Source organism: Arachis ipaensis, chromosome B03 (genome assembly GCF_000816755.2).
Source record: "Arachis ipaensis cultivar K30076 chromosome B03, Araip1.1, whole genome shotgun sequence".
Lineage (NCBI taxonomy): Eukaryota > Viridiplantae > Streptophyta > Magnoliopsida > Fabales > Fabaceae > Arachis > Arachis ipaensis.
In genome coordinates, this window is record NC_029787.2 from 114,698,186 (window position 1) to 114,708,833 (window position 10,648).

A 10,648-nucleotide genomic window follows, 5' to 3' on the forward strand; every position below is an offset into this window, starting at 1 on the left:
TAATGTTGAAATTGTTTGGTTAAAATATTTGAGTGCTATGTAATATGGTGGCCAAATCTTTCGGTGTTATCTTTATGATGTGATTATTCAGAAAATAACTATAAAGTATGTTACCAGAAAAAGAAAAAGAACTATAAAGTAGATTGGGAAGTTCAGTCATAACATTAAAATTTGCTTTTTGATGTTTGATTCACCGATAACAAAATGGAATTACTTTATTAGAAGTTATATTAATACTTGAAGTGATATTTAATTATTTTAGTTATTGATACTCTATTTTAGTCATTTACATGTTATATAATTTTAAAATAAGAGGCCTTCTTTGAGATACTTTCCTAAAATATCCTTAGTTGAGGAAAACTGTAAAATTGAGATATTAAGGGATAAGATAACATGAGTTTTTTTTTCTTTAACATACAAGGAGTTAAGTTATAAGTGTCTATAAATTTACATTTTTCTTGGACATTACCAGGGGAAATAATAATAATGCAACTCCTATTATTGATAATATCACTCTTTACATGATTTTTTTATAAATTTATAGAAAAAAGTGACATTATCAAACTAGGAGTAGCATTATCATCTTTCCATAGATTAATGAGTTTAACTTTTTGGAGAAAAATGAACTTGGGTTTGGATCAATTCTATTGAAAAAGGGATAGCCAGAGCCAGCCTACTTGGGTCTGAGAATCAACTTAAATTCAGAACTCTAATCACGTCCAAAAAAAAAATTCAGAACTAACAAAAAACATAAAATAAAAAAAGTAGCCGCATTTGGGTTTTGGTTTTGAAATAGTTGTTTTTCCTTGCGGCTTTTTGGGCATCACTCTAGACTCTTTAAACGAGTAAAATTTGCCAATGAGTCTTAGCTTATATGGCATATCTCCCCATCCCCACCTCAAATGTCTAAGGTTCAAACTCTAGAGATTGTAATTGAGAAAAAATGTGGTAAAAGGACAAAGAGTGTGTGGATGTGTTGTATACCTAGAATTGAGGGTTGTCCAATCCATTGGGATACCTAGAATTGGGAATTGTCCCATCCATTGAACAAAAAAAAAAAAGAGTAAAATTTTAATATTCATGGCCAATAAAAAAAAAGTAAAAATTCAGGGGAGCTATCCAATTGTTACCCAGATCAAAATTTCAATCAATGCACCATAAAAAAAAATAAATAAAATAACGATAAGTTAATACATACAGCGCATGACTCATACATTGCATGAGTTGCAGCAAAGCTCGTTAGGCTAGTAAATCAACATTTCCTTTCCTGTGAGATAATATATACAAATGAAGCTGGAGCACATGTACCTCCTCACAAGCAACATGCAGAGGCTACAGTTATAGCGGAGAGGCATAATCATAAATAAAGCAGCAATGAGAACAACCGTTCGCTGGAATATTGCCTAATTCTTTCGTGAGGAAACTACTATAAAGGCAGGACTTTTTTGCAGCACGGTTTCACTCTGCAGCACTTCTTTTCTTTTGTTGAGAAATGCATAATCCCCTCATTAATGTGCTTCTGACTTGGCACCCGTACACTTGTCCAGGAATTATAGAAAGTTTCTGCAGCTTCCAATGAAAAAGCATTGTTGCTAAGGTCTAGTAATTGCAATTTCTTTGCCTTGCCAATAGCCACTGCAAGTTGTTGAGTTAAAAGGCACTCCGCAGATGAAGAATTTCTTTGACACGAACTGGCACTGTCATCTATTCCAGAAGCAGCTGCTTTAACTGTTTCATCTTCACTATCAGCAACTTCAAGCTGATGGTAGTCCAAGTTTACAGAGCAATGGACCTCTTGATTACCCGCCAACTTAATCGTATCAAGTATCTGATCGTGTTTTTCAGAGTCACCTTTTACTGTTAAGTCGGATTTTAGAGCATAAAGTTCATTTGGTACAGTATTATCAGCAAGATTAAGCTCCTCCAGGCTGTTGTTCTCTGATTAAAGGAAAAAAATTTACCAAACAATAGCACTAGTTTTTAAACAATGAACTATGATTTGATACCTACCTGCCAGTGCCTCAATTATGTGGAGAACCCCAGCGAGCCCAAGTTGACACTTTCTAAGGACCAACACTTTGAGAGAGCATGATGGGTTTACTAGAAGAGAACATAGAGTATTTCCGCCCTGTATCCATTAGAGATATTTAAACAACATGGATGACAATAAAACTTAATTGGTTGTGTTACATAAATAAATTAGTAAAATGGGCACAGTAGTACCTGTAGCTAAAACTATAGAAAATGCAAACTTGTGTTAACAGTAAATAAATGTTAAGAAGTTAGAGTCTGTGCTGAATGACAAAGCAATCAATAAAATGGATAACACATGCTTTAAAAGAATATTAGCAAATGAAATCCAAGATTGCAGTCAAACGAACCTCAGGCAGAACAGGATTTCCTTCCAGGTTCAGCTCAAGGATGGAACAAAACAAATTAACATTGATATTTGAAACAAAGTTTGATGTGAGCCCACAATATGATAGATCAAGTTTCACAAACTCTTCAGCCCCTTTCAGCAATGGTTCTGCTAATTGCATTACCCCTTCCTGCAGAATGACAACAAAACCAGTCAGGAGAGCATGTAAGGTATGTATGCTAGAACAAACAAGAATGGTATTGAGAATAAAATGAATGCATGGCAATTACAGATTTTACTCACTGTTCCGATACTGGTACCTCCAAGAATTAGTCCTGATAAACTCAAGGTACCTGCAAGCTGGCAAAGGGCATCAACTACTGGTTTGCCTAGTTTTAGACCACTGAGATTCAGCTCCGAAAACCTACAGTGGGCATATTTAGTTTAAATTTGCAAATGACCTAAAAAAGGTTATGTAACAATGCTATATTGAGCTTGATGGTGCCATTGGTATTATTGACTATACATACCTTTTCAAAGTGGAAAGCTTGGACAAAAGATTAACTATAGTATTTCCAGATACCGGGCTGTTATGTCCTGTTAAATGTTTAAATGTAGAATACTCGTTAAAATATGAAATTTACTTACATCAGTGAGTGGAAAACAAATGACAAATTCATTACACCTATACAGAGATAAGCAAGTACGGATGTAGAGTCCAGTGCATCAGCAATCTTTTGAATAGTTCTGGATGTGATACAGCAGTTCTCTACATTCAAGCTATAGAGGGCTACAAAACAGAACATCCAAAAATTAAATTAAGGACCTATCTGCAACAAGATTCCACATACAAGCACATTCAAGAGACCATAGCTCCAAAACTATTACCCTAAATTTCAGACAGATAACTTTCACTGATAAATGAGACCATTTATACCACAAGACAAGGAAACTATATCAAATTGACAGAACCTCTGGTCATGTAGCTAATACCTTTACATTTTTTCAAGATAGTTGAAAGATAAGATCCACATGCATCAGTAAGACGATTTCCAGAAATGTTGAGCACTTCCAGTCTATCAAACAGCACTGAGCATTCACAAATCTGATGTGGAAAAAACAAAAGTTATTATATTAGTAATTTGGTAAGAAGCCCAACCATATGTCCATATCATAGATTAATATATTTAATAAGAATATTATTGCCTGATGGATTTGAAAAAAAAAATGAAATGCATGTTTAATAGATGGTCAAATTTAGCCGAGTTCTAGTGATTGAAGAGTGAAAATTCAATGTCTTTTCATAGAACATTACAACTAATATTAAAGGTATACCTCCACTATACTCATTTCTAGTTCAAATTTTGGAAATTTCCTTCTGTAAATGAAGTATGACTGTCAAATGTAACAAATAACCAATGTGGAAAATGTAAGAAAAACAGAAACAAATGGTACATACCTGCAGCAGAGCGGTTGGACCAAATCGATTACAATGCAAATCAAGTGTTAAGTCACCATAATGTTGGTCTGATGCTGTGAAGACCTTCTGAAGTGCTTCCATTGTCCCATTTCCTAATATATGTCCAATTAAAAACTATTTAATACATTTCACTAGTTAATTTAATTTCTGTCCCTGACATCCACATAATAGGACAAGCATTATTAGTTATTGAAGTTCTTTTTTATGGATTAGTATTCTTTTAATCAGCTGCCAAAGAATTATTATCAAACTTTATCATTATAATACAGATGACACTTTATAACCAAATAAATGACTTTATTGACGAAACAAAAGAACTGAAAAGAAATAGAGTGAAAAGGTAACTAGACAATCTGCATACAAGAGCAAAGTAACAGAATCATAAGCATAAAGATGACAAATCAGAGAAATGTACAGTACCTAACAAATTGTGAGAGAGGTCAAGCATTGAAAATGCTTTTTGGGACTGCAATGCATTTATCAATGGAGTTATAGACAAATCTTGCAGGTCACACTCAGACACTACTATTTCATCATCCGAAACCTATTGGGGAAAAAAATAGACAAAATCAGACCTAACATTGTAATACCTAAACTGTGAAGTGACAACAACAGAATTGATACTGGCATGCAGTGAATATCCTTACCTCTAGATTGTAGAGTTTCTTCAGTACCTTCATATTTGGCTTCTCTGACAGCTGCTTGCAAAAGTCTACATACATTTTTATGAGGCGCTTATGAATCCATCCTGTAAACAATGTAGATCAAATGCCTTTCTCACTTGGAGACAAACAGACGAAGACTAAAAAACTTATGGTAATACAGCTCCAATACAGCAGAAGGCAATGCTTGCCTTATTTGACAAACAAATTCTGCTGTCTCCGAAGGTTAAATAAATGCAAGATAATTGAATATAAAATGACAATTAGTTAAATAAAATTTTATCCAGAGACAACAAAAATTACTCTACTAATCTAGAATTCCAAAATAAGCATATGCTTCAAATACGTTCAATATCCCTTAAGATATAGTTATTGTCAAACAGCCAAAAATTTGAAAAACTAGTTGAGAAAATGGCATAGAATAACAAACAAAAAAGTAAAAACATTAGTAAAGCATACCATCAATGGACGCTTCAATTGTGACATTGCATATCTGAAGGTTTTCAACAGTTTCTAGGGATTCTAGATCTCTTCCAGCACATAAAATGTGCTGAACAACAGGCAACAGACCTACCCATAAAATCATATTAGTAATCAGGTAAACTGAAGGATAACTGCGACAACAAAATATGAAATAATAAAATCTCGGATTCTTAGTTTTAACTGGCAAGATATGCTATGCAAATATAACTGACAAGGTGAAAACAATTTTAAACTAGGAAGTGCCTACCATCTGATCTCTTTTGTGTAGGAAGTTGTAGATAGTATAAGCATGCAGCTACAGCTTTCAAAGATTCAATATCCAGCTTATCACTGGCAGTACACCAGGTTGCTTCTATGTGAATTAGATCATTCCCAATCTGGCACTCAATATATTTCTGCAACCAGAGAGCAAGGAGGTCGGAGATTAAAATATTAGTTAGCAAGAAAGGTGAAAATTTGAACCGGACAAATTGGAACCATGAATTAACTGTACAACTCACATCGTATTGAGAACTATTTGACGCAGGAGGGGCAGCATCACTTGGTTTACCAGAGGCATCTGTGTTGCATTTAGAACCACTAGGAAGATCAAGTTCAGCAACTAGGTCATTGCTCATGGATCTGGAATGTCTGCAAGTTTTAGCAAGTGTATGTGGACTCCAGCATTTGAAAGAACTGCTACTTTCTTCAACATTAATTGGAAGTTTGGATCCATTCTCTGAGATAACCTGCCATCCCAGAAACTGTAAGCATCCACAAGCAGTTAATCATGTAACACTTATACACAAGCAAACATATTTTAGAGCTTTATTTACCTTAATGTTACTAGGACTCACTTTACTCATATCTGCAATCAGACTAATTTTTCATCAGTATAACAGATAACAGTGTGTAAGGATCAGAGCAAAGAAAGTAACGATGAAAAACATACTTGCATCATAAGTAGACCTGTCTTCTAACACGCAATCATGACTCCGTTTGCTTGAACACTCCATCTCCTCTTCATCATCAGACAGAATTACACGGACACGTTTACGTCCAACAACTGCCTGATGATTACCGGTTAAATTTGTAAGACTTTTGGATGACTTATCAGCTTGCTTGGTGCTGGTAAGATCTTCCATGTGACCTGTTGTCTTTCTGGATGAGCCTTTTAAGGACTGATAGATTGACATAAGTGGCATGTCATCTATAAATTCTTCTCCAGTAGATAGAGCTTTTGATCTAGAACTGGTATGTGGAGAGCAAAGGTCATCAGACCCAGCTATTGACAGATTATTGTCTGCCTCAGTATCAGTCTCAGAGCAACAATCTTCTGCCATATTTTTAGCACCTGACTCAGCTTCTATTGAGTTCTTCAGCTTATCAATTAAAATTTTCAACCTCCTACAAAGGATCACAATTGATCAACAATATTAGGTACAGATCAAGCAAGAGACCCTTCTATAAGAGTAATTTAACAGCAAGAAATGTATTTACAAGGTTTATAGGCTTCTGTGCATAACTTACTTTGTCTCGGATTCATCATCAAATCTTATCATGTTACTATAATGCATATTTTCTAATGCAGAAAGCTGTATATCAGGAAGTTGAGCTTCAACAGCAATCCTGCAATATGCAATGAAATGGAACTCAATAGTAGTACATACGAAACCATCAAAAGGAAGCCAACAAGGATGCATTTTGCCAACAACTCTAAACAAAAATTATTCTTGCAATTTGTAGGAGATTAGGTTTTAGATATTGTCACTGCAGCTGCAACTGTTTGAAGTGCCTTGAGAATTTGTGCTGCATTCTTTACTTAATCTTTAACAATTTCAGTTTTATGACATTTAACGAACCCAGTAAAACACCATATAACAGAAATATATTTTACTCATGCATATGGTTGAGTCATCAACACAACAAGGAAACAGCTAAATGAGAACCTTCCTCTGGTAATTTTGTTCCACACATTGCAAAACAACTGCAGTGCTCCCACAGTACATAGCACACTTAACAACCTAACAGTGATCAAGTGTCTTATGCAACCTAGAATTAGATGTGTCAAAAGCATGAGATTACTACCATTTTTTCCCCCATGACTTTATCTCTTATTTTGATGAAAAAGAAAAAAAAAATAATTTACTGGTAGCTTTTCTTATATGGATATTGCTATATCAATCATATTTACCTATAGCTTTCAGTATATGCATCTAATGCTTCTCTCCACTTTTGAGCAGAATCCAAAACATTGCCAATATTGATTTTTACCAATGCTTGACCCTGTAATCATTACTAAGAAAGCATAAGAATCAACAAGCAACATCCTAATCATGTATAAACTATAAAGTGGCAATAAACTCACGTTATATTAGTGATCATAGAATAACAAAATAATCATTTATGGGGTTTTAAGTTTGGAATGGTAACACATTAATTGGTGTCAGAAATAAAAGACGGCAAGTATTAAAATTATATCAGGGAATAACGAAATATTTACCTCTAAACTGCCAATTGTTTGGTACATTTCCCAACTCTTCTTGTACCTTTTGATTGCTTTGTTGAATTTTCTAAGCTTCTGATATGATTCTCCAACATCCATATATGAATCACCAAGCCTTTGCTTGTCACAAAGTTCACTTGCTATTCTCTTCTTCTCCTTTGCAAATTCGCAATGCTAAACAAAACATTATTTAATAAGAAAAGCCACATTGAGAATCACACGCAGAACATATCATAGCTTCAAAATGTCAAATTATGAACTGTGGATGAAAAAAATCATATAATCAATTTTGAGAGTAACATGTGCATGATAGTAATCTACCTCTTTATGCTAATACTTAATAGTAAATTCATGGATTAGCAGAACCCTTCAGATGGAAAACAACCATGCTTTAAACAAAATTAACATCATCATCACATTTAGTGAATCCAAAAGTAACAATATGAGTAAGTGCATAGGCAGCACATAAGAAGCTTAAATGGACATCAATAGAACAGACTGAAAAGGCATCCCTAGGCATGCCAAAATGAATTTGAAAAGTTTAAGCAAAAATCAATATGATGGAGTAGGTCATCTAGTCATGCTGGTTAACAATACATTCTGTTGCATGATAATATAATTGAGTGCATGAAGTCCTCATTATTAACACTTGTACACTGCAAGTTTATCAGGTGCAAATTCCTTGATAGACAGGACATTTAGATAACAGAATTAAAATACAAAATGGAAGAATCCAATACCTTCTCCCATGCAGATATCATTCTTGACTTCTCCACAAGGCGTTCAAGAGAGCCATTCTGCTGGAGCAGGCATTTCCGCTCATTAGGTGTCCCTCTGGCAACGGCGATATCTCTTTTAAGCTTCTTGAGGTTCTGCTCTTCCTTCTTTATCTCATCCATCACTTTGACAGCTTCCTTTACAGTCCTAATATTCTGCTCAATTTGCCTCACCAAAGCATCCTCATCCTCCAAGGACCTTGCCAAACCAAGTGCCTTGTTATAAAAAGAGATTGCCTCCTCATACTTCTGAGTCCTGGAATGCAATTCCCCAAGATTGATATACCCTTTCGCTTCCCCTTGACGGTGGCCAATCTTGTTACAAATCTGAATGTCCATTTTGATATTCCACCTAGCTTCATTCCAATTCCTGAGTTCCATGTACACATTCCCAAGGTTATGGTGGAGCCTGCTCCTCCCATCATCAAATTCACTAACCTCCTCCTCATCACAAATTTCCAACCCTCGAGTTAATATCTCCTTCGCTTCCTGCAAGTTATCGAGCTCCATTTCCAGCATCCCTTTGTTGTTGTGCGCATCGATATACTCCTTCAGGAACGAAGACTTGCTGCTTGGCGGTTTCTTCTTCAGAGCCACTGCAAGCTCCATTGCAAAGTTGAAATACTTCTTCGCGTTGCGAATCGAGTTGTGGTCGTGATCGGATCTCGAGAACAGCTCGTGGTATGTTCGACCTAGCTGCGTGCTCGCTCTTTGCTGCTCAACCACATCGTCAGCTTCTCTTGCAAGCTCCAAGTGCTTCTTCTGCAATCGAGAGAGGAAAATTCACAACGTTGAGGAACAAATTGGAAAGAAATTAGAGTATTACCTGGTAAGTTAGAGCTTCAGAGAACTGCTCGAGGCGGAGGTACATCTCGCCGATGGATTGGCAGGTAGGGAGCAAATCCTTTTCCAGCAAGTATTTTAGCGAAACATCGTAATCGATTCGGAGCCATTTGAGGGCTTCCACGTACTCTCCTCTGTTCTTGTGAATGTCGCCAATGACGTTGGCCCAACGCGCCTCCTCGCGGTGGTTACCCTCAGCCTTGGCGCTCCGGTACGCAGTCTTCGCCGCCTTCAGCTCCGAGTCCTGGCACGGCATAACGAAACCACGGTGAAAGGTTGTCGGGTGTTTCTGAAACTCTTTCTCTCTTTGGGTTGAAGATGGCTTTGTCTTTCTCTCTTTCAAATGCAATTTCCAAGGCAAAGCAAATTGCTACCTCGTTCCCTCCCACGCCGTATCTTCCAGCTTTTAGATCAATTTCATTTGTCCCGCCAAAAAAGAAAAAGAAAATACCAAATTGCTTTTTTTTTTTTTTTCTATTTTTTAAATATTTTTTCCCTTTTCAGTGATTATTAAATATACAATAGCATTATTCATGCACTAAACATTTTTTATATTCATATAAAATTAAAATTCTTAAAGTATAGTCCTTTTTCAATTAGGAAAATAAATTAGGTAGCATCTTTTAAGAATTAATTTTCTAACGAAAAATTTCTCATATTACTTATCAAATCAAATACTTATACTATTTGTGATATCAATTATTATAAGTTAAACCCTCATAATAAAAAATTTCAATCACTATATTAATATTGTTAACAAAAATCTTAGGTGGATCGGTTGATGACATAACATAAAGGAGATACAACAATTTAATATTTTAAATTTGGAATTATATTAATCAAATTCTAACTCTAAATTCCTATACTCTTATTATTTTCTTCTTTTCATGAGATTTGAAATTAAGAATGACAAAAAAATTCGCATTATCCACAGAAATTATTTGTAATAGAAAAATTAATAGAAATTTATAAAATTTTTATGAGAGTGGAGATTTATCTCTGTAAATAAATGAGAATAAAGAAGTAAATTGAGACACTTACCTCACAAAAACTTACGAATATATAAAAGTTGTGTAAGTAATTTTATTTTATTTTATATATTGAAAATTTTATGTGTATGTTATTATGTTAAATTTGTGTTTAAATTGTGTATTTTTTTTTTAAATTAAAATATTTCATTTCATCAATTAAAAACTAAGTGTCCAAAGGTATAGAACAATAAAAAAAAAATAGGAGGTCTCCCACCAACTAACTTTAAACAGAGTAACACACAAATGGCCACAATAAATAGCAAAACAAGATAAGAAGAAGATAAAAGATGAATCTAGTGGTTCAAAAATCTCCATTCGGTTGCAGTACACTCAACTCCTGACATAGCTTCCTTGACTTAGCGATAATCACTTCCGGTAAGATTTGGCTCTGCTCAAAAATCAATCTATTCCTGCCCTTTCATATACTCCAACAACCATTTTCATGGATTTTATTCCAGCCACACCTGTGCATAGATTCCGATGTGATTCTTTCCACCAGCATGAAAAATTATATCGGCTAACTCCGAAG

The 10,648-nt window shown here is 34.9% G+C and overlaps 1 protein-coding gene across 3 annotated transcripts; it reads right to left on the reverse strand.

Annotated features, from left to right (window-relative positions):
* Positions 1,124-9,500, reverse strand: LOC107630975 (protein TONSOKU). 3 transcript variants are annotated; one of them, XM_016334271.2, is made up of 20 exons: positions 9,072-9,498; positions 8,210-9,007; positions 7,467-7,643; positions 7,158-7,249; positions 6,494-6,592; positions 5,916-6,370; positions 5,800-5,831; positions 5,485-5,712; positions 5,232-5,379; positions 4,961-5,071; positions 4,487-4,587; positions 4,260-4,383; positions 3,819-3,931; positions 3,353-3,464; positions 3,045-3,149; positions 2,890-2,956; positions 2,663-2,783; positions 2,382-2,549; positions 2,011-2,128; positions 1,124-1,938 (listed from the first exon to the last, which is right to left on the reverse strand). In XM_016334271.2, exons 1-20 carry the CDS (start codon positions 9,342-9,344, stop codon positions 1,427-1,429), a joined length of 3,954 nt encoding a protein of 1,317 aa, XP_016189757.1. In that variant the 5' UTR covers positions 9,345-9,498; the 3' UTR covers positions 1,124-1,426. The 3 variants fall into 3 exon arrangements, 2 of the variants coding, with proteins under 2 accessions (XP_016189757.1, XP_020974960.1); XM_021119301.1 differs by lacking the exon at positions 3,045-3,149 and having other exon boundaries at positions 9,072-9,499; XR_002359710.1 differs by lacking the exon at positions 1,124-1,938 and having other exon boundaries at positions 2,077-2,128; positions 2,680-2,783; positions 9,072-9,500.

Bases quoted from the DNA above. Each gene is read 5' to 3' on its own strand.
- LOC107630975 (XM_016334271.2), bottom strand. From the start codon at position 9,344: ATGCCGTGCCAGGACTCGGAGCTGAAGGCGGCGAAGACTGCGTACCGG. The intron at 3,465-3,818 runs GTATGTACCATT...TTTCCACATCAG, and splicing joins GTCCAACCGCTCTGCTGCAG to ATTTGTGAATGCTCAGTGCT. The intron at 2,129-2,381 runs GTTCGTTTGACT...TAATGGATACAG, and splicing joins GAAATCCTGTTCTGCCTGAG to GGCGGAAATACTCTATGTTC.